At 41.3% G+C, this 24,136-nt stretch overlaps 1 protein-coding gene across 1 annotated transcript in view; it reads right to left on the reverse strand.

The window, feature by feature from the left end:
* The window catches only part of NEMP2 (nuclear envelope integral membrane protein 2), a 31,701-nt gene extending 17,603 nt beyond the window's left edge, over positions 1-14,098 (reverse strand). The window contains exons 1-2 of the mRNA XM_081242318.1: positions 13,852-14,098; positions 879-994 (exon numbers count right to left, since the gene is read on the reverse strand). Coding sequence (XP_081098444.1) covers positions 879-994; positions 13,852-13,957 — 222 coding nt within the window. The 5' untranslated portion in view covers positions 13,958-14,098. The remainder of the gene's footprint in view (positions 1-878; positions 995-13,851) is intronic.
* Between the last annotated feature and the right edge of the window lie 10,038 nt (positions 14,099-24,136).

A 24,136-nucleotide genomic window follows, 5' to 3' on the forward strand; every position in this document is an offset into this window, starting at 1 on the left:
ACCACTCCTTTTAACACTGCAACTTGCCTCCACCCCCCTCATTCCACTTATCTTACTCTACATTTTCTTTTTTTTATAGCACTTACTAGTTTTATAATTTTCTTCTCTTTTACATTTATGGCTAACCCCACCCTACCTCCTACCCCCATTCCCAAGAGTGTAAACATCACAGGAGCGGGGATCTATTTTGTTCACTGACGGATCCTAAGAGCCTAGAAGAACTCCTGGCACTTAGTAGGTGCTTAATAAATATTCATTAAATGCTGAAGGAAGGAAAGTGCTAGGCTATTAAGAGTAACTACTGGGCTTCCCTGGTGGCGCAGTGGTTGAGAGTCCGCCTGCTGATGCAGGGGACATGGGTTTGTGCCCTGGTCTGGGAGGATCCCATGTGCCGCGGGGCGGCTGGGCCCATGAGCCATGGCCGCTGGGCCTGCACGTCCGGAGCCTGTGCTCCACAATGGGAGAGGCCACAGCGGTGAGAGGCCCGCGTACTGCAAAAAAAAAAAAAAAAGAGTAACTACTATCTTGACCACACCTGGGATCAGACGTAACTTCAGAATTTCTATAGAGAAGGGTCTGAGATAGCAATTATTTTGGAAAGTAGGTGAGAGAGTATTGTCTTGAGCCATGTCCGAACAGCAAGCACACTGCACTCAGACAGTATATCCACTTGGAGTGGCTGGAGAGGGGCTGATGAAGAGTATGGAGGTTAACGTCCCCTCCCATAGCACCCCCCCAACCTGAACTACTGTGTGTAAGCCCCCAGGCAGCTTTCATACTGATACACAGCTCTGTGTCATACAAAAGCTACTTCTACTCTTGAAACAGTACGTTTTAACTCCCTGTTCCTAAGACATAATTTGAAAGTAGGCTCTTACCTGCACAGTTGACCATATATACTTCCATTTCACTTGGGATTTTTGATTGTAGCAGTAACAGTCTGACTGAGATGTTTTAATTAAATCCATTTCCTTCAAAGCTTTACACCTTGGAACTGGGAAACAGAAAAAAGAATATATTTCCTAAATACGTAATTGTCCAGAATCTTATCTTCTTTCTTTTTTATTCACAGGGTTGATGATGGCTGTTTTTGTAGTCTATGGCCAGTAAATTCTTCTACGTGGTAATTATAGTCCTCAGTCTTTCCAATCTAGCAGGAGGCAGACAAAAAGCTTACAGTCCAGTACCAATACCCTTATGACAGATGGAGGGACTGTAAAAGCACGGAGAATAGGCACTTTTTCAATCTTGAAGTCGAGGGCAAGGACTGAGGGAGGCTTCCCAGAAAGGAGGAAGCGTGAGTGGAGCACTGAAGCACAGTCAGAGGCAACGAGACAGAAGTCAGGGGGTGGGGGGACAAACGTGTGTATAGAACCACGGAGATGAGGGAAGGCATGGAAGGGCTTCGGCCATTCACGAGGATGGAGTGTAGGGAATAAACAGGACATTTCAACACCTGCAGCTAGAGAGCTAGGTGGTTTCTGTTACACTGAGGAGTGTGGCCTTCCCGCAGAAAGCAGAGCATTGAAGGATTTTAGGAAGTGACCGAGTCTCGGCAAGACACTGTGGACATTCCAAAGGGTTTAACTGAGAAGAGTTCAGTGAAGATGTAGGCAGGGTTAAGGCATTAACAACAAGGAACCGTGAAGTTCCCAGGCACCAGCAAGGGCAGACAGCCTTCCACATCCCTAGGCCTGAAATGGCAAAGTACTGGAGCCAAGAGGACAGCAGTCTAAGGGAATGCAAGCCCTGCCAGAGCTTCAGGGCGGGGCTCTCTCCTGCCCTCTCGTCAGTGCCTCTCATCTGCCAAACCCAATCGGAAGCCAGAGGGCAAAGAAGCCCACAGAGGCCAGCTGCCAGGACCTGAGCAGAGGAGAGCACGGCACAGAATGGATCTGTGGGGACAGAGGACACAGTCGGGTCTTAGAAAGAGCGTTCTGTAGGCCACACAAAACGTTAGAGGGGGAGAAGACGGAAAGCAGAAGAACTGTGGAGGCTCCCGAAGCAGTCTAAGCAAGAAACAAACTAAGTAGGCAGGAGAAAGCACAGATGTAAGAGCACCTGGGAAGTGGAATCAACAGACTCAGAGATTCAGAAATGACCTGATGGTTCTGGTGAGTGGGATAAGGAATACTAGAGAAGAAGCAAAAAAAGGGGAAGAGTTCAATTTTAGAAGGACTGAGTCTTGGTTGGTGGGGCTAGGTGAAGATGGATAGGTCTGTAGCACAGGAGAAGTCTGGCTGGAGACAGATGTAGTACATACATATGTGTGTGTGTTCTGTGTAATACACAAAAAATATTTTATATATAGTACGTAATATATAATACAATATAACACAGTGTAACAGAGAGAGAGAGAAGACAGGTGCTGCATTACAGATGGTAAATGTAGTAAACGCCACAAGAAAATTATGAAGTAATGGGGTTCATTTTTTTCTGAGGCTGCTGCTATATTTGAATTTAAAATGAAGTGAGATGAAAGTCACAGATGCTTCTGGACCCAGGATAGGGTATCACCACTACGTCTGTCAAATATGAAACAGCAACAGGGAATGTTTACGCACACATCGAGAAACGGGCCTTATGCCCCAACCCTCACTCCTCTAAGGAGAGTGTGACCACCTGTTTCTCCAGAAAAACCTGAAATGAAGCTAGAACAACCTGCTACACCAAAACTGGGGAAGGATCGGGTAATCAGTAATAACAAGTCGACAATTACATCCATTTAGGGATGAACACTAAGTAAGTCCAGATAGGTCCTGGTCCTGCCTAGAAACACCTTAGCATTAAGTTGGAGAAAAGTGAAGAAACAGACACTGTGAATGCCTATCACCTCTGAAAATATAACTGCATAAAAGTCAAGGTTCTCAGGTGGCTGCACAAAGCAGGGAAGTTACAGGAGGATCCATACCCTCCGCTGTGATGCTGTGAAACCATTTAATCTTTACTCTTAACATTGTGATGCATATGTTTTTAAATATACCAAGAAATTTGCAGAGTTTGAGAGTCTGAGATGCAAATATAAGAATCCAGGTTAAGAGGCAGATCTCAAAAAGGCACGAGAAGGAAGCTCTAGAGGCTCTCTTTTAAATACAGGATACAAAAATTAAAAATGCATTCTTTCGGGCTTCCCTGGTGGCGCAGTGGTTCAGAGTCCGCCTGCCGATGCAGGGGAAACGGGTTCGTGCCCCGGTCTGGGAAGATCCCACATGCCGCGGAGCGGCTGGGCCCGTGAGCCATGGCCGCTGAGTCTGCGCGTCCGGAGCCTGTGCTCCGCAACGGGAGAGGCCACAACAGTGAGAGGCCCACATACCGCAAAAAAAAAAAAAAAAAAAAAAAAAAAAAAAATGCATTCTTTCATGGTCTGTTTATACACAAGGGCAAAAAGGAGAATGCAGAACGGTGTTAACAACACACACAGCAACAGATGCTGAGGAGCCTTCTTGGGTGTATCTGAGACACAAACGACTCCTGGCCACGGGCTGCACAGGGGACAGGGCCCTCCCGGGACCCCAGGGGGCTGCAGCTGGCCGTATGAAAGACGCATGTCCAAGGAGGCAGTGCGGACCCTGGAAGAGCCTGAGCGACTGCGATGATAACACACCACGCGCGTTAAAAGCCCTCAGCTAGTGACCACAGGGGCGGCTCCGGACTCGCCTGCTGGTATCCCATGTTCTGCCTTCCGCGGCCCCCTGTGGGCTCTCTAGGCAGGAACAGGGTGAAATCGGGCGGCTGGAGTTGAGAACCTTATGCTGGGAGTCCCCAGTGGAAGAGGGGATTCCTACCTATCGTCGGGAAGGGAGCACACTCTGGGGCTGGGGTCAGGTGAAGAGCGTGAGGTCTATGGTCTGCAGACCCCGGCGGCCCAGACCATCATGACAACGTTAACTGCAGCCCGTTCTTCCTTCAGGGTTACTCCTAATGCCATACGCGTGCTCACTAGGGGCTTTTCTTGGGGTCTTTCCAGGGTCCCTCCGTGCATCCCTTCTCCTAGAGAGCGTTCCACCACTTCAAGGGCTGAGTCAATTCCCCTAAGTACACGAACTACCCTCTTGTTAGTGGTCTGAGGAAAAACCCTTCGGAGCCTGAGCTTTGCAAACAAACGCTGCCTTCCAGTGAGGTTTTTTTTTTTTTCCATTTTGGTCCTAAGACTGTCTGCTAAATCATCTGATATCTGTAACTCTTCAGATAAGAGCAAGATGACGCAATTCGGGTAGAGTGCAATAGCTTGAATTTAGGAGTAAATGCTTCTGTGCTGTGCAGGCCGCAGTCTTCTTGCACTTGGGTTACTATAAGAGACTTCTAGCTGGTGTGCTTCCAGAATCGCCCCTACGATGCTCCCCTACAACCTATTCTCTAATCAGTACAGGGACCTTTTAGAAACATCAACCAGAGCACAGCATTTACCTGCTCAAAACCCTCCAATGACTTCTCATCACACCCGTAAGAAAACCCACCCTCCTCTCCTAGGACCTGGGCACCTCTGACCTTTCCTCCTGCTTAGCCTCTCCGGCCACACCAAGCATCCCTGCCTCAACCTGTCCTACATGCTGTTTCCTCCACCTGCAACCGGCTTTCCCCAGATCTCGGCAGAGCTTGCTCCTTCAGATAGATAACGTATGTATTTGCTCAAAATTCACCTTCTCAGGAAGGCCTTCTCTGACCCCACTGTCTAAAATGGCACACTCCTACCCCTTTCACCCACTTTCTTCTTACTCTGCTTTATTCTCTTCATATTATATATGTATTTTTTAGTTTATATTCTCTTGCCATGAAGTTAGGGACATGGCATGTTCATTATTGTACCCGTAGCATTTAAATATTTGTCTTTCATGTGTGTGTTGTAATTCGAGGGGACTGGTAGGTTATTTGGGCATGCAGAGCCGACCCAGTGAAAGCCGGCCGATCTTTATAAGAGGCTGGCCAGTGCCAGCACCGTAAAAGGGGGTACACTCTGCTCTTCCCCTTGAAGCAACCTAATGCTGGACACCTGTCCAGCCTGTGCCATTGCCATCCCACCCAGAGAACCTGCAGGCTACACCTCCGCCTTACCCTACCCCATCATCAATGTACCCTTAACTAGAGGGTGGAGAGCTGTAACCCTTAATATCCCTTGGGCTGAGAACCCTCTTCTTTCTCCGCACCAGGTAGAAAAGGGCAGAGGGAAGCAAGAGGTGGCGATCAGCGTGTTTTTATTGTACTCTATATGGTACATCAGTGTACTCTGTGTAAACACCTCCCAGTTAGAAGAAAAGAACTTGCTCTGATTTCACCCTGGTCTTCAACCAGATTAAGGAAAGTACAGATAGGGGTATGTTGCCCTGATTCTTGATACTTACAGAAACACTACTAAAAGCATGTTGCAAACGGCATCTCCCCTGGAATTCTCCAGAGCGGCCTCTGGCTTTTGAGGTGAAACTGATGTTGAATTCACACAATACATGAGACATTATAGACAAGGTGTCAGCATTTCATGGTGCCCTCTGGCTGCCCTCATTGTTATCACCTGTCTCCTGAGGTGAATGCATCTCAATCCACCCACACAAGAATTCCTAATTATCCAAGGAACTAGAAACTCACAGCCACAAGAAACCACAACCCTAGCTCCAAGTGAGTTCATGTGAATCTTGTGAATCTTAAGCCATGGGCAGCTAGCATAAGACAGTGACTTGGACAATCAAGATTCTTACCACAGCTGGCCTACTGCCTTCCTAGAGGGAACCAGATCTTTTCATCTTAGATTGTTTATAAACGTTGTCTTTCCTAGGCCCCTCCTCCCTTCAGTAATTTTCTAGAGACATTTCATTATTCAGTTTCTACTTCCTCTATCTCTGCCTGCGGGTAGGAAACAGAGATTATAGCCAGCTTGACTGCCTGGCTGAACTCTACCACCTGTTCCAGCCCTGACACAGAGGGCTGTGAAGCTGCTGGCAGGTCTGCAGGCGTCATTTATTCATGCAGTCTCAGTCTTTGCCAGTTCATTCAGCTAGGATTGGAACCTCCTGGTGTCAGATCTGGGCAAATCCAAATAAATCACAATATCAACAACATCCCCTCACAAGGCAATCCAGAAAACAAAAGGGAATTTCTAGGGATTCATAAAAATGTAATAATAATCATTCATTTGGTCAGACCAGAACAACCTTTGCCTAGGGAGAGCCACTGCTTCCCCCTGGAGCTGAAGTATGGCTCCTCCCCAGAGGGTGCTCCCATAACCTAGGTATTCACTTCCTCAAGCCTGATTCAGGTCAGGAGAGGGGTCTGCAAGGGTGGGCTATCCCAGCTCTGCCTCGTTTCCCAAATACTTAGGCGTATAAGAAGGGCCAACCCCGAATACCACGCTTATTATGGCTACCCCAGCAAGGCCACGGACCGAGCACGGCCCTCCTTAACTACCTGCAATCCTCGGCAGGCTCTCTTGAACCTTTCAATAAGCCTGACTCCTGGAGAACAGTGTATTTCTGGACAGTTGTGCCCAAACTGCTGTGACAAAGTGCAATTCTTTACATTACCAAAGGATGTGAGTTAGGGTTACCTTTACCAGTGAAATCCCTTAGTTCATTTAAAATACCACTCAATTTGAAAATATTCAATTAATCTAATGTTAGGACTACATATCGTATATAAAAAAAGAGACAACTGCACATCACTTGCTTTAACTGATAAATTAAATTTAAAATTACTCTTTTGTACTACTTTTGTCATTTATGTTTTCCTAAATGTATAAAGATATAATTAAGTTAAAGAGTTTAGTCATAAACTAAATTACCTTTTATTTTAAGGTAAAAATATTTAGTCAAAACTTCAGAAAAGGGCAGGCAGTACTTAAACCTACTTATAGAATATGCTAAAAATAAAAAGCACATACACTCTTCTAATCTAGCAGATCTTAAACAATCTCCAACATAAGAGTATTTCAGCAATGTTCCTTCTGAAAATTTAACCTTACAGGGCCCTTACGGGAAAAAATATCTTCAGATGAAATTATAACTGAACAATAAAATCAATTATTAGACAGCCGCTTTCTCCATCTGGCCTATGTTAACTGCTTTTCTTTTGGGATAAGGAAAGGGAGGGAGAATAGTTAAAACAAAAAGCAACAAACCTTAACTCCTGAGAGTTCAAAGGGAGGAAGGATTTTTCTTGGTATTATTTTGTAAATTCAAATTCAAAGTAATTAGCATGTAGTACCAAAGTTACAAAGGAACTTCTCGATTAACCCCAGCTGTTGTTCTTCTAACCTGGCTTGAATATGAATTTGATTTTCATTTCTCCAAGAATGTGCATAGAGAATGAAACTGCAACTATCACACGCTAATGCACATTCAGGCCTGATTTTAACTTCCAGTACTGATTTTCTTCTCCACAGATGAATTTGAAAGCTGTGGTTTCAAATGGCCTACGGCTATGGTTCATTCCTGAGATGAAGTTCACGCCCAGAATAAAGAAAAAAGAATGAAAAGCACTGAGGACAGTCTCAGAGACCTCTGGGACAACATTAAACGCACCAACATTCGAATTATAGGGGTTCCAGAAGAAGAAGAGAAAAAGAAAGGGACTGAGAAAATATTTGAAGAGATTATAGTTGAAAACTTCCCTAATATGGGAAAGGAAATAGTTAATCAAGTCCAGGAAGAACACAAGGTCCCATATAGGATAGATCCAAGGAGAAACACGCCAAGGCACATGTTAATCAAACTGTCAAAAATTAAATACAAAAAAAAATATTAAAAGCAGCAAGGGAAAAACAACAAATAACACACAAGGGAATCCCCATAAGGTTAACAGCTGATCTTTCAGCAGAAACTCTGCAAGCCAGAAGGGAGTGGCAGGACATATTTAAAGTGATGAAGGAGAAAAACCTGCAACCAAGATTACTCTACCCAGCAAGGATCTCATTCAGATTTCATGGAGAAATTAAAACCTTTACAGACAAGCAAAAGCTGAGAGAGTTCGGCACAACAAAACCAACTTTACAACAAATGCTAAAGGAACTTCTCTAGGCAAGAAACACAAGAGAAGGAAAAGACGTACAATAACAAACACAAAACAATTAAGAAAATGGGAATAGGAACATACATATTGATAATTACCTTAAATGTAAATGCTCCCACCAAAAGACACAGACTGGCTGAATGGATACAAAAACAAGACCCACATAGATGCTGTCTACAGGAGACCCACTTCAAACCTAGGGACACATACAGACTGAAAGTGAGGGGATGGAAAAAGATATTCCATGCAAATGGAAACCAAAAGAAAGCTGGAGTAACAATTCTCATATCAGACAAAATAGACTTTAAAATAAAGACTACTAGAAGAGACAAAGAAGGACACTACATAATGATAAAGGGATCGATCCAAGAAGAAGATATAACAATTGTAAATATTTATGCACCCAACATAGGAGCACCTCAATACATAAGGCATATGCTAACAGACATAAAAGGGGAAATCAACAGTAACACACTCATAGTAGGGGATTTCAATACCCCACTTTCACCAATGGACAGATCATCCAGAATGAAAATAAATAAGGAGACACAAGCTTTAAACGATACATTAAACAAGATGGACTTAATTGATATTTATAGGACATTCCACCCAAAAACAACAGAATACACATTTTTCTCAAGTGCTCATGGAACATTCTCCAGGATAGATCATATCTTGGGTCACAAATCAAGCCTCGGTAAATTTAAGAAAATTGAAATTGTATCAAGTATCTTTTCCGACCACAATGCCATGAGACTAGATATCAATTATAGGAAAAGATCTGTAAAAAATACAAACACATGGAGGCTAAACAATATACTCCTTAATAATGAAATGATCACTGAAGAAATCAAAGAGGAAATCAAAAAATACCTAGAAACAAATGACAATGGAGACACAACGACCCAAAACCTATGGGATTCAGCAAAAGCAGTTCTAAGAGGGAAGTTTATAGCAATACAATCCTACCTTAAGAAACAGGAAACATCTCGAATAAACAACCTAACCTTGCGCCTAAAGCAATTAGAGAAAGAACAAAAAACCCCCAACGTTAGCAGAAGGAAAGGAATCATAAAGATCAGATCAGAAATAAATGAAAAAGAAATGAAGGAAACAATAGCAAAGATCAATAAAACTAAAAGCTGGTTCTTTGAGAAGATAAACAAAATTGATAAACCATTGGCCAGACTCATCAAGAAAAAAAGGGAGAAGACTCAAATCAATAGAATTAGAAATGAAAAAGGAGAAGTAACAACTGACACTGCAGAAATACAAAAGATCATGAGACATTACTACAAGCAACTCTATGCCAATAAAATGGACAACCTGGAAGAAATGGACAAATTCTTAGAAATGCACAACCTGCCAAGACTGAATCAGGAAGAAATAGAAAAGATGAACAGACCAATCACAAGCACTGAAATTGAAACTGTGATAAAAAATCTTCCAACAAACAAAAGCCCAGGACCAGATGGCTTCACAGGCGAATTCTATCAAACATATAGAGAAGAGCTAACACCTATCCTTCTCAAACTCTTCCAAAATATAGTAGAGGGAGGAACACTCCCAAACTCATTCTATGAGGCCACCATCATCCTGATACCAAAACCAGACAAGGATGTCAGAAAGAAAGAAAACTACAGGCCAATATCACTGATGAACATAGATGCAAAAATCCTCAACAAAATACTAGCAAACAGAATCCAACAGCACATTCAAAGGATCATACACCATGATCAAGTGGGGTTTATTCCAGGAATGCAAGGATTCTTCAATACATGCAAATCAATCAACGTGATACACCATATTAACAAATTGAAGGAGAAAAACCATATGATCATCTCAATAGATGCAGAGAAAGCTTTTGACAAAATTCAACACCCATTTATGATAAAAACCCTGCAGAAAGTAGGCATAGAGGGAACTTTCCTCAACATAATAAAGGCCATATACGACAAACCCACAGCCAACATTGTCCTCAATGGTGAAAAACTGAAAGCATTTCCACTAAGATCAGGAACAAGACAAGGTTGCCCACTCTCACCACTCTTAGTCAACATAGTTTTGGAAGTTTTAGCCACAGCAATCAGAGAAGAAAAGGAAATAAAAGGAATCCAAATCGGAAAAGAAGAAGTAACGCTGTCACTGTGTGCAGATGACATGATACTATACATAGAGAATCCTAAAGATGCTACCAGAAAACTACTAGAGCTAATCAATGAATTTGGTAAAGTAGCAGGACACAAAATTAATGCACAGAAATTTCTGGCACTCCTATACACTAATAATGAAAAATCTGAAAGTGAAATTAAGAAAACACTCCCATTTACCATTGCAACAAAAAGAATAAAATATCTAGGAATAAACCTACCTAAGGAGGCAAAAGACCTGTATGCAGAAAATTATAAGACACTGATGAAAGAAATTAAAGATGATACAAATAGATGGAGAGATATACCATGTTCTTGGATTGGGAGAATCAACATTGTGAAAATGACTCTACTACCCAAAGCAATCTACAGATTCAATGCAATCCCTATGAAACTACCATTGGCATTTTTCACAGAACTAGAACAAAAAATTTCACAATTTGTATGGAAACACAAAAGACCCCGAATAGCCAAAGCAATCTTGAGAACAAAAAACGGAGCTGGAGGAATCAGACTCCCTGACTTCAGACTATACTACAAAGCTACAGTAATCAAGACAGTATGGTACTGGCACAAAAACAGAAAGATAGATCAATGGAACAGGATAGAAAGCCCAGAGATAAACCCATGCACATAGGGTCACCTTATCGTTGATAAAGGAGGCAGGAATGTACAGTGGAGAAAGGACAACCTCTTCAATAAGTGGTGCTGGGAAAACTGGACAGGTACATGTAAAAGAACACTCCCTAACACCATACACAAAAATAAGCTCAAAACGGATTAAAGACCTAAATGTAAGGCCAGAAACTATCAAACTCTTAGAGGAAAACATAGGCAGAACACTCTATGACATAAATCACAGCAAGATCCTTTTTGACCCACCTCCTAGAGAAATGGAAATAAAAGCAAAAATAAACAAATGGGACCTAATGAAACTTCAAAGCTTTTGCACAGCAAAGGAAACCATAAAAAAGACCAAAAGACAACCCTCAGTATGGGAGAAAATGTTTGCAAATGAAGCAACTGACAAAGGATTAATCTCCAAAATTTACAAGCAGCTCATGCAGCTCAATAACAAAAAAACAAACAACCCAATCGAAAAATGGGCAGAAGACCTAAATAGACATTTCTCCAAAGAAGATATACAGATTGCCAACAAACACATGAAAGAATGCTCAACATCATTAATCATTAGAGAAATGCAAATCAAAACTACAGTGAGGTATCATCTCACACCGGTCAGAATGGCCATCATCAAAAAATCTAGAAACAATAAATGCCGGACAGGGTGTGGAGAAAAGGGAACACTCTTGCACTGCTGGTGGGAATGTGAATTGGTACAGCCACTATGGAGAACAGTATGGAGATTCCTTAAAAAACTACAAATAGAACTACCATATGACCCAGCAATCCCACTACTGGGCATATGCCCTGAGAAAACCATAATTCAAAAAGAGACATGTACCAAAATGTTCATTGCAGCTCTATTTACAATAGCCCGGACATGGAAGCAACCTAAGTGTCCATCATCGGATGAATGGATAAAGAAGATGTGGCACATATATACTATGGAATATTACACAACCATAAAAAGAAATGAAATTGAGCTATTTGTAATGAGATGGATGGACCTAGAGTCTGTCATACAGAATGAAGTAAGTCAGAAAGAGAAAGACAAATACCGTATGCTAACACATATATATGGAATCTAAGAAAAAAAAAATGTCATGAAGAACCTAGGGGTAAGATGGGAATAAAGACACAGACCTACTAGAGAATGGACTTGAGGATATGGGGAGGGGGAAGGGTAAGCTGTGACAAATTGAGACAGTGTCATGGACATATATACACTACCAAACGTAAAACAGAGAGCTAGTGGGAAGCAGCCGCATAGCACAGGGAGATCAGCTTGGTGCTTTGTGACCACATGGAGGGGTGGGATAGGGAGGGTGGGAAGGAGGGAGACGCAAGAGGGAAGAGAGATGGGAACATATGTATATGTATAACTGATTCACTTTGTTATAAAGCAGAAACTAACACACCATTGTAAAGCAATTATATTCCAATAAAGATGTAAAAAAAAAGAAGTCTCAGTTGTGAAGCCCATCTGGAAGCGCAAGTGTTGCTATAAGGCAACAGAAGTTGCCATTTCTCTTAGCTGTGGACTAGAATTTTATCAACTCAGTGGGCATCCTGCATGTCTCAGGCAGAGCAGAAGCATTTATGTATGATTTGATTAACAAAATAAAAAGTTGACATTGTTAACACTAAATCTGGTAACATAAAAACCTGAAAAACAGTGGGTTCATTGAGGCAAATAAAAGGTAAGGAAATTATTGGAGAACATTCAGTAATAGAACATCTTCATCTTTACTGATGAGAAAACTATGGCCTATAAAGATTACGTGCCTGGACCAACGTAATTCTGCAAGTGGGTGGCTGAATGTAATGACCGAACTAGAGAAATCAAGGTTCTGGATGCTGGTCCAAGGCTACTTACTTATTTTCTGGCTGCTGCCATGCTCAGAAACCCTCATTCTTAGACAGATCTGTGATTTTCCCCTCCTACTACCAAGACTTTGTTTCCTCTTCTGTAAAATGGGTGTATAAATGGTGCCTACCCCATACGGCTACTGTGAGTATTAAATAAGATAATGCAGTTAAAGCACTTTTAACACTGCCTAGCACATAGTAAATGCTCAACAAATGTCCATTCAATGAAAACTGGTATAGAAGAGTCCCCCAGGGCGTACCTCACTGCAAGATACAGAGGAGTTGGTAGCTCCAGCTCAATCTGATAACTGCCTTTATCCTTAGACAAACAATCCTGATTTTATTGGAGGGGAGCAGCTATGCCCAGCTAAAGGCCCACACTTGGTTGCCTCCCTTGCAACCAAAGGGGGGCAATAAGATGAAGAGAAGTTAGTGGACAGTGATTCCAGGAAATCTTTTAAAAATAGTGAAAACAGTGAAAAAGAAACGTTAAGCTCATAGCAAATTAGTAGCAGTTGTGGAGTTAGAACTCTTGCCTTGCCCCACTCCAGACAGCCCATAACAACACTATGAACAGCTACCATATCTTGTTTCCTTTGTACCAGGGACACGTTAAACATCACAGTAATCTTGTGAAATATTATCCATGTTTTACATGTGACCAGTAGTAGCACGACTCACTCAAGGTCACAGAGCTAGTTAGGGCAGGGGAATTTCAGTCCAATTCTAAAGCCAAAGCTTTCACCTTCTCTAGTCTTGAGTCCAAAGTTTTAGCTAGATAAATAATACTTTCAACCTAAGTTGATGTATACAAATGCCCTGTGTTGAAAGTCGGGAGACTAGGATCATCTGTACAATGACTATCTGTGTGTCCTTGGACTAATCAAAACTTCTCTGGGCTTCGGTTGCTTCTGTAAAACGAGGGAACTGGGCCAGAATGAACTCTGCAGTTGCTTCTAATCCTAAAATTATAGTGTCCAAGTGCCAGCAGAGACCAGGGAAGCCCAAGCAGGCGGTAAGGGAGGCCGCGCCCGCGGAGGGAGCCTTAAGCCGGGCAGGGAAACAGCTCCCCGCGCCCCGCCGCCCGGGGAAGGAAGAGCTTGGTTCATCACCGGGGAGCCGGGCGAGACGGGGAGAGGGGGCGAGGAGCTGGGGGTAGGGAGCGGGGGAGCCGAGGAGCGTGCGCGCGCCCGCCGCCCGTGCCCGCGGTTACCTGACAACGCCGCCTCGTTCTCCTCGCCGCGCACCGCGCCCGCCGGCAGCACGGCCAGCGGCGGCAGCCAGAGGAGCAGCCAGCACGTCTCCGGGGGCGGCCGCATCCCGCCAGGCGGTTAGCTCCGCGCGGCCCAGCGGCGGGACTAGCCCCGGGGGGCCCGCTCAGCCGAGAGTAGCGGAAATGGCGCAGGGCCCAGGAGGAGACCCAGGGGCCAGTGCGGCCTGCGCGCGGGAACCCGGAGGTCCCGCCCCCGGCGGAGGAAGAATCAGGCCGCCGCCGCCGCCCCGCTCGCGCCCTGTCCCGCCCCTCCCGCCTCCGGGGCCCTCCGGGCTCCGCCCCGTCTCACCCTGGAGGGTGTGGGGAGGAGGAGGCCTTACATCTGAGAACTGTGCCTAAAACTAACCTGACCCGTGACTGGGGGGCTTTAGGGCTCAGTTGTCAGAGCTTCTGAGCGTCATACCCCAGGAAGGCGAAGGCCCTTCAGCAACCCTCTTATTTAGAAATAAAAATCAGTTTATTTTTCCTTTTTGTTTGTAACAATAACAGATTGGCAATTTGGTTGCTTAAATAGCATTGACTTTTCACATTTCAGTATAAAGAGCATGTAAAACGTTCCCTCACCAATATATCCCTTAAAATTAACGTGTGTGTGTGTGTGTTTAAAAAGATGTAGAGAACAGGCTGGTGGTTGCCAGGGTGGGGGGAGGTGGGGTAACTGGGTGAAGGTGGTCAAAAGGTGCAAACTTCTGCTAGTTATACGATAAGTAAGTTCTGGGGATGTAATGGTGACTAAAGGTAACAACACTGTAACGAATATTTGAAAATTGCTAAGAGTTGATCTTAAAAGTTCCCGTCATTAAAAAAAATGTGTAACTGTGAGGAAACGGATGTTAAATAAATTATATGTGCAATATATATCAAATCATTGTGTTGTACCCCTAAAACAAATACAGTGTTATATGTCAATCATATCTCAATAAACCTGGAAAAATATCTTGAGTGGTTTTAATATCGATAATGAGTATAGAGCTTGTAGTCTTAAACACTATTATACTGTACTTTTTTTTTTTTTTTTTTAAGGCCCAGACACTCCTCAGACCTTGGAAACCCATTAATGTGATTCAATATTTCCTACTAAACACTCGGTAGAACAAAAGTTCATTTCCTCTTTTCTAATTTTGGACTTCTGCTAAGGTACTTCAGAGAAGCCAGTTGTAACAGAAATCAACCTCTAAAAATAGCTTAGCCTCATTTTCCCCAAAGGTCTGAGTAGAACTCACTAGACTTTCCCTGGTTTCAAAGTTAGGTTTAACCAACTGCCTTCAAACCCGTGGTGCCATGTGCACACCCATATATGGCTTTTCGAAAGTTCAGAAATCTCCTTGTAAAGGACTCCTGGGGAGGATGATTTTTACAGATAAACTGTTATTACTTGAACTCCTACCTTGTCTGACCCTGCAGACTATCTCCAGAGAAATAGCAGAGACCCTGACCCCACTTGCCTCTTGCCCAACATTTTTTTTCCCTAACCATATTCATTTTGATTTAGTTTAATTTTGAATGGCACTACGAAACGTGGCTAAAAGAAACAAGTAGGGCTTCCCTGGTGGTGCAGTGGTTGAGAGTCCGCCTGCCGATGCAGGAGACACAGGTTCGTGCCCCGGTCTGGGAAGATCCCACATGCCGCGGAGCGGCTGGGCCCGTGAGCCATGGCCGCTGAGCCTGCACGTCCGGAGACTGTGCTCCGCAACGGGAGAGGCCACAACAGTGAGAGGCCCGCGTACCGCAAAAAAAAAAAAAAAAAAAAAAAGAAACAAGTATATTCTTTTTCTTTTTTTTAACAGGTATATTCTTGAACGACAAGTGTGTTTTCCTACAGCTGTATCAGGTAGAGGAATACAAGGACAGGAAGTAGTGTATTAATATTTAAAGTGCTATTCATGTAGCATACCCTTAATAAATATCTTTAGCTTCTTAGTAAAGAAGCTAACTCAAAACACCACATTCCTCTTTATAGGCTAGCAATAATTTTTTTTCCAGAGATAACAGACTCTTAGGAGGTGAGAATTTTGTCATTGGGGGACCATGATGAAATCCGACCTAACCTCCCCAAACCTCTCTCTCATGTGAAAACCTCTCATATGAAAATAGATAAGCTTTGTGGTGACAATGCAATAAGAAGGGAAAAAAGACACCAAAGCACCGTGGAGAAAGAAATACAAGAAGACAGAATAAGGAGAGTGGTCAGATTTAGGAAGGCTCATAGGTCCTTTGACACATCATGGAACACTGCTTCCTTCTCATGAGGAGCAGATGGGATTAATCTGTGATTAGTGCAGTCTATTGTTCTTAAATTACACCAGCATTTGTGTGCCTCTTTCTAGGAGATGAACTATACTGATTAAACAAACGAAACCAAAACCGAATCCCATATAAACAGGACACCTGCAGAATCTTCTGTTCAAAGCCTCCTGGGATTATTATGCAGGTTTGCTTTCTATCTTTCTGTTAGAAAATAGAGAATATGTTTGCCCATCAGTGGGTCAGTGAGGTGAGAAAGTTGTAGTTGGGGGAGGGGGGTCACATAAAATTTGCCCAGGTGATGTAAGACGATTAATTGTAACTGGATTTTAACACCAGCCCATACATTTCTACACCAAAAGAGATGCTTGAAAAAGGACAAAATTCATTGTCTCTTTGAAGAAGTTGCCCAATTGTATTGCCTAAAGATTTCAGCTATGGATTTTTTTTTCAATAACAACATTGGCAATACTTTGAGTATTGTCACTGATGCTTTTGCTTGGGAAACAATTTTTTAATTTGTTTATTTATTTATTTTTGGCTGCATTGGGTCTCCGTTGCTGTGTGCAGGCTTTCTCTAGCTGCGGCAACTGGGTGCTGCTCTTCGTTGCGGTGCGCGGGCTTCTCATTGCTGTGGCTTCTCTTGTTGCAGAGCACGGGCTCTAGGTGCACGGGCTTCAATAGTTGTGGCACGCGGACTCAGCATTTGTGGCTCTCAGGCTCTAGAGCGTAGGCTTAGTAGTTGTGGCGCACGGGCTTCGTTGCTCCATGGCATGTGGGATCCTCCCAGTCCAGGGATCGAACCCGTGCCCCCTGCACTGGCAGGCGGATTCTTAACCACTGTGCCACCAGGGAAGTCCCTCAGCTATTCATTTCTGGTAAACACCCCATGTCCGTCTCTAAGACAAAATGAAGCACTGCCACTTGGGGGATCTGGATCTCATAGATAGGGAAGAAGTTGGAACTCTTGCCAGAATGCTAGTTGTGTGGGTAATATGTAAATGTTTAGCATTGTAAATGCAGATTCCCAGGATATATCCTCCAGAGACTGATTCAGTCCATCTGGTGTAGAGCCCCAAATGTCTCTTAACATGTAACCCAAGTGAGTCAAGAGTATTAGGAAATTTTGAGTTTTACAAGTTTCACGCTTGACAGTAAGTAGAATTTGGGGCAAGTTTATAATCACAGCTAAAATATTTTGTGTGCATTTTATGTAATTCACATTGTTAGAATATGACATATACTTATTTTAAAAAAACAATGTATAATAAAGAGCTTCCTTAATATTATTTTAGTGACCCAATTTCTTTAATTCCATTTGACTATTTCCACATGGTGTGAAAAAGATTACAATTCAAATTTCAGCCTCTGCATTTTTATTTCTAGAGTTCTTGCTCTTCATAACTAATTAATTTTCTGTGTCATAGGGTAATAATCAGTCATTATGAATCAGAAGTAAAATTTAGCTCATGTCAGAAATTATTTAGGAGCTTTCACTTGGTTTCTAGGTAGGTAGAACATTTAATTAAATGTATTAGAAGAAATAGGCAAAGTTCTACTACTTTGGGTTCTTTTTTAGAAAGACTGTAATGATATCCACCAATGCCGCAAAGATTATAGAAGTTATATGTCATCATTTCTTCCTTTTAAAAATTCCCATTTTTAGAATTTTATATATCAAGAGAAAAAAACAGGCTGTTCAAGACTTCTCCATAAAAGAAAAGAATAAAAATAGACGTTGACTTGTTGGATCATGATTTTCTTAGCATATTTCATTTAGGAAATACTTTGAAATTGACTTGCCATATACTACTTCAGTAATTTTAATAATTCATGTCAGAAGTAAAAGATAGGTAGCTTTTCAGTATGAATAAATGATGTTGGGAGGGATTAGAATATAATTTATTAAGAAATACATCAAATGTTCTCTAAACTAAATTGCTAAAGTCCTTGATAAAAGATAATTGGCCAAATTCAATTCAGATCTTTCCATTCAAATTGAGAGCTGTGGAATTCTTTAAAGTAGTGGTTTCCAAATTTTGGTGTGGGTAAGAATCCCATCTCCAAAGATTCTTATTCAGTATGTACAGTGTATGGCCTGGGAATCCACATTTACGATTCTGAGGCAAATAGTCTTTTGACCATGCTATAAAACTGGTGGGGAAAAAATATTCAAAAGTGATTGATGATTAGTTGATGATGGCTGGAAAATAGTACTGTATCTATGGGAAAAGATTGATGTTCTTGGTTAATCTGAGAAAAAAAAGGTTGAAGAGTTGTAGCTTTCTAAGAGTTAATTTAAGGAACTGGGACACAGAAAAATAGTCACCAGTTATTTGTTATGTTTCTTAAAAGCAAAAAAGAAATAGGTTTAAATTGCAGTGAGTAAGCTCAGGATTGCATGTAAAATGCATACATTTTCCCAGCACTGGGATTCTAGTTTATTTCTTACCTGGACACCATCCAATCCCGCCACTCCACTTGACTTGATTCCTAAAGAAGCTCTGCCAAAGTCTTCTTTTCTGCCAACTCGCCCTTAGGGAGCCTTTTTCTTAATCGGCCATTCTCTACAATCTCGGTCCTCCCACCCTGCCCCCCCCGCACCACTGGAGTAATCTCTCCAAAAAATAATTTATAGTGAGATAATTATATTTGAAAGTCTTTTCTTCTTTCAGGGGAAGCTATAAACTACAGATATCCTTTTAGTTAAGTTCTTTAACTGCCTTTATTAGTCATTTATTGACAATGTAAAAGATCTGTGTGCAATTTAAGGAGCCCTTCAATTCAGTTAAAACAGAGATTTTCTCTTCTTGCTTTCAGTTTCCCACCAGCTACTTCAGAATGTCCCCAGTGGTCACAGTCTACTCAGAAAAATTCTTCAACCTATATTCTTTCAAGTGTTTTTAGAAAGAAATCTTTTTTTAAAAGGGTATGTGGAGGCTGGGAGATGGAGATAAATATGTCTCAGGTTTTGTTCTTCTGCTGTTTCTCTCCCCCTTTGCTTCTGTAAGTCAGATCTCAATAGCCTCTATTTCCAATATTGCTTTTTCTTTGTATTCTATATCTGGCTTGACCCAAGTGTATTATGGAGTTGTTACACAGATTTTTGACTCCCTTATTTTTCCAGGATGTTATTGTGACCATGGGTGTGGAAAGACAGTGCAAGCTACTAACTGTTAGGAAGAAATTTATAATGTTTTATTTATAATAAAATAATACTTTATTTTTTGAAGAAAATTGACACAAGAAAGTTTATCTGTTCTGAGCAGTTTCTATAACCAAATCATAATTCCTAGATTAGTCATGTTTCAATAGAGATTGTGGTAAGTATAAATAATTCAACTAATGTACTTCTGTTTTGCTAATATTATTAATCATATTTTGCCGATAGAGTCTATCTGACAGAAATTAGATATATTTTTGCTTGCATTAAGCAAAGTCTGTAAAGCTGGATGAAAAAAATAATAATTATTTAGGACATTTCAGTAACATTCTGCCCAACTCAATTACATTTGCTTACTTTGATTTATACCCTGTCCTTATTGACTGGGTCAGGAAGTCTACCTATATTACCAGAGTATGTATTAGGATGTTTCCAACTACAAGTGACAGAATTTCCAAGTAAAAGTGTCTTAAAACAATGAAGACAGTTATTATGTCACATGGAAGTCCCAGCAGGTTGATTCAGCAGCTGAACCATCCCATCAAGGTCTCAGGCTGTTTTCAGTTCTCTACTCCACCACTCTCAGCTTGTTGGGACTTGTTTTCAAGCTTGTCTCCTCATAATTGAAAAAAGCTGCCATTGCCACTGATCTTGGGTCCTCCCTCACACAACTGTAACCAAAAGCAGGAGCACGATTTCCCCTTCCATCGCTTGAAGAGAGAAATAAAGCCTTTCTTAGAAGTTCCCACCTTCACCCTCTCAGCTAACTCTCTTGCTAGTCCCAATTAGCAAGTGACTGGCCCTTGCCCTTGTTAAACTGTGTGGAGTGAATGTTGGGCATTTCCAGCCTCGATGGTGGGAAGTGGTATCACAGAAGACAAAAACTGGAAGGACGACAGATATGGAAATATTTATTATGGTGATATTTTTGACAGCTTCCGAAAGCCCTCATAAGTGTCTGAAAAGGGTAGTCTGAAACTTTATGCTGACTTAAAAAATGAGTTTTATGCATTATTCTCAACTTCGATAAATGTTTTCTTTTTGAAATTTACACATTGACTCAAAATGGGAGTTATTTCTACACAAATTATGTTTTTCCTTCTATCGGTCTTGTTTAGTGGATTTACATATCATCCTCATTCTAAAGCATTCAATTTCCAAAATAGCAAATATTTTCTATTAGAATAATGAAAGAGAAGAAAAATTAGACAAAGAAGTGTGGGTTATAATGGGGAAAATGAGGAGAAGATAATAGGAATGGTAGAAAACAAAAAAGGCAGGGGAAAAAAAGGAGGGATAGAGTAGAATGAGCAATGACTAATCTGGATGATCTAATGTGACAGAGTTCAGTTAACTAGGTCACTTGCCCCTTGAAATCATGGGCAGGATAAGCCATTAAGACATAGGAGCAAATAGAAGAAAAGGAGGAGGAAGCCGGCTCTTCAGGCATGCATTTTGCAGGTTAGAATTTGTTGGTCCTAACCACACTGCGGGTGTGTCTCTGGAACCTCATGTTCATTTCATGTTCATGTGGCTTGGCAGTAGTGTTCTGATGGCACTCCTGTTTTTTTTCATTTAAAGATAATTTGCCTAACAATGTTTAACATAATCCATCTAAATATTTAAGGCTCTTAACTTGTCTCAGCAATAATTAAAACAAGGAAATATTTAGGCTCTGAGTTTCAAAGGGCCAGACTTTCCAAATGATTGGGGCTTTATAAAGACTTATTCCTCTGTGTACCATCTAAACCCACTTCAGAGAAAACAGCTCACCTAAACCTACCAATATTGCTTGGATTTGTTTTAGGATTAAGAGGTTACTGTTCCTGCCTTTCATTTCACCATCTCACCTGGTTCTTCATTGACTTTTCCTCGTTTTTCCTCTTTCCACTCTTTGCCAGATATAATAATCACTGGAAATATAATAGGTTCTCTTTGATACTTTATCAATCTTGAATAACATACATGAGAGGATTTTGTTGAAATTCTCTCTTTCGTGGAATAGGTATCCTTTATGTTAAATAGGTTTTTATTGCTTTTAATCCTTATATCTATTGTAAAATAAAAGACTTAAAAGGCAAAGCAAAATAAACATATACCCCAATGAGTTGTTATAAGGCAAACACTCTTGTAGCCAAGACCCAAGTCAAGAAATAGAATTTTCCAGCTATTCCAGAAGTCCTCCATGTGCTTCATTCCAATTTCATGTCACCTCCCGCCCCTCAAAGTACCCACCATCCTGATTTTCATAGTAATCATTTCCACTTGTTTCCTTATAGTTTATGACACCCAAATGCACATCCATAGACAGTTTTGCCCATTAAAATTTTTTTTTGGATATGTCTTTTAAATCTCTCTTATTGTACAGTTTCACTCTTCCATTGTTTCTTTTCTTTATGATTTACCTATTGAAGAACCCAAGCTTTTTGACTTGTCAAGTTTCCCATAGTCTGAAGTTTGCTGTTTTCATACTCATTGTGCAGTGTGGCATGTTCCTCTGTCCTTGGTATTTCCTGAAAACTGGCACCTGGATTCTGAAGCTTCATTGGACTTAGTTTTATTCCTTTGGGTAAGACTATAGGTTGTGTTGTGTTCTTTCATCAGGAGTCATACAATGTCTGGTTGATTCTCTTTTTATGGTATTACTAACTACTGATGTCTAGATCCATTAATTCACCGGGGGTTGCAAAAGGGTGATATTCAGATTCCATTATTTCTTTTTCCCTTATTATTTTAGCTGAAATGCTTTGACAAGGAGACATATCTCTCATCTACTATTTGGTTACCCAGTGATACATTTCATGTGGAAAAGGTAGGATAGGTGCTTGGTTCTTTTCCTCTATTTACCAGTTTTTAAGAGAATAAATTGTTTCCTTATCCTTCTCCGAAGGTCACCAATTCTTTGTTTTTAAAAACATTGTCATGAACTCATGATTTCAACATATTTGATAAGATTTCAATCAATAGCAATTATAACTTTTTTTTTTTTTTGAAGCTCAAATTGTCCTATCTTTGGCCAGCAGGATTCTCTTCAGGTGGGTCTGAGCCCTTTTGACACACCCTAGTAATTTTTGATAACTTCCCTGATTTTTAATAACAGATGTCCACATTCATCTTGTATGCATCCTGCCCCAGATAGGAAATCAGTCATGTGTCCAAAAGCCTTGATTTCTTCTACGATTTCAAGACCACAGTCTGAGTGCTAATGCTTATTGCTCCTGGGTTGGTTACTTATTGCTACTTGGCCTTTTCAGCGGCAGAGCTAGGAAGTCTATCTATTGATAAATATACATATAGATATAATTTTACAGATAAAATACCCAATGATTATGCTGATATTTCCAATTAAAAGTCAGTACTATGGGATTTTAACCTAGACTTTTTTATACTTTTACTGCATCTATATCTCTCTTCCTCCATAACAAGATTTCTGGTTCCCAAGTGTACAGTAGGTGATGGAACTGTATCTCATAATTACTCATTTACATTATTCTACATTGTACACACGACAGGCTTAGAATAACAATACACATATTACCACCACCAATATAATTACAAAGAACAGCTGAATTTTTTTTTATATGCTCTCCTCACCCTCATCCCAATTTTTTTTTTTTTTTTTTTTGGTACGCGGGCCTCTCACTGTTGTGGCCTCTCACCGTTGCGGAGCACAGGCTCCAAACGCACAGGCTCAGCGGCTATGGCTCACGGGCCCAGCCGCTCCGCGGCATGTGGGATCTTCCCGGACCGGGGCACGGACCCGTGTCCCCTGCATCAGCAGGCGGACTCCCAACCACTGCGCCACCAGGGAAGCCCCATCCCATTTTTTATAGTTATACTATATCTACATTATGTGAGAATATAGCCTTTATATGTTATACTCTCATTTAACTCTCATTTATTATTAGTTCTTCAGATAACTGTGTTTTACCATCTACCACCTGATGATGTCTCTTTACTAATCATTTTGATTGTCTAATACTCGTCCTTCTCTAGATTCTTAAGAACAATATTCTCTGAGTCCTTGCATATTGATTGATAACTGTTGTTTTGTGCCTTTTATACGTGAAAGTCAGTTTTGCAGAATATAAAATCCTTGGCTTACATTTTATTCCTTGTATCTGTTAAATATGTTATTCCGTTTTCTTCTGGCATAAAGTATAGCTGTCAAAAAAACCCTGATGATTATCTACTGTTTTACCTTTTAAGTCACTTTTGGTTTTGATTGGATACTCAATGGAATTTTTTTTTCTTTAAAGTTCATCCATTTTGTTAGAAATTTGTCTTGGTGTTGATAATTCTGGGTCAACAGTCTCAGCTACACAGTATATTTTTTCAATATGTAGTTTCATATTGTTTTTTATAAAGAAAATTTCTCTTTTTTTTTTTTTTTTTTTTTTTGCGGTACGCGGGCCTCTCACTGTTGTGGCCTCTCCCGTTGCAGAGCACAGGCTCCGGACGCGCAGGCTCAGCGGCCATGGCTCATGGGCCCAGCCGCTCTGCGGCATGTGGGATCCTCCCGGACCAGGGCACGAACCCACATCCCCTGCATCGGCAGGCGGACTCTCAACCACTGCGCCACCAGGGAAGCCCGAAAATTTCTCTTTAATTATATTTTTTAGTATATGTTTTGTCCCCTTGCTTTACACTTATTCAAAGATTCCAATTATATGAGGTTGAATCTTCTTTGTCCATCTTTAATATTTGTCGTTTTCTTTCTTTCTTTCTTTCTTTCTTTGGCTGTGCTGGGTCTTCGTTGCTGCGTGCAGGCTTTCTCTAGTTGCGGTGAGCAGGGGCTACTCTTTGTTGCGGTTCGCG

Source organism: Mesoplodon bidens (genome assembly GCF_964165515.1).
Source record: "Mesoplodon bidens genome assembly, chromosome: 8".
Classification (NCBI taxonomy): Eukaryota; Metazoa; Chordata; class Mammalia; order Artiodactyla; family Ziphiidae; genus Mesoplodon; species Mesoplodon bidens.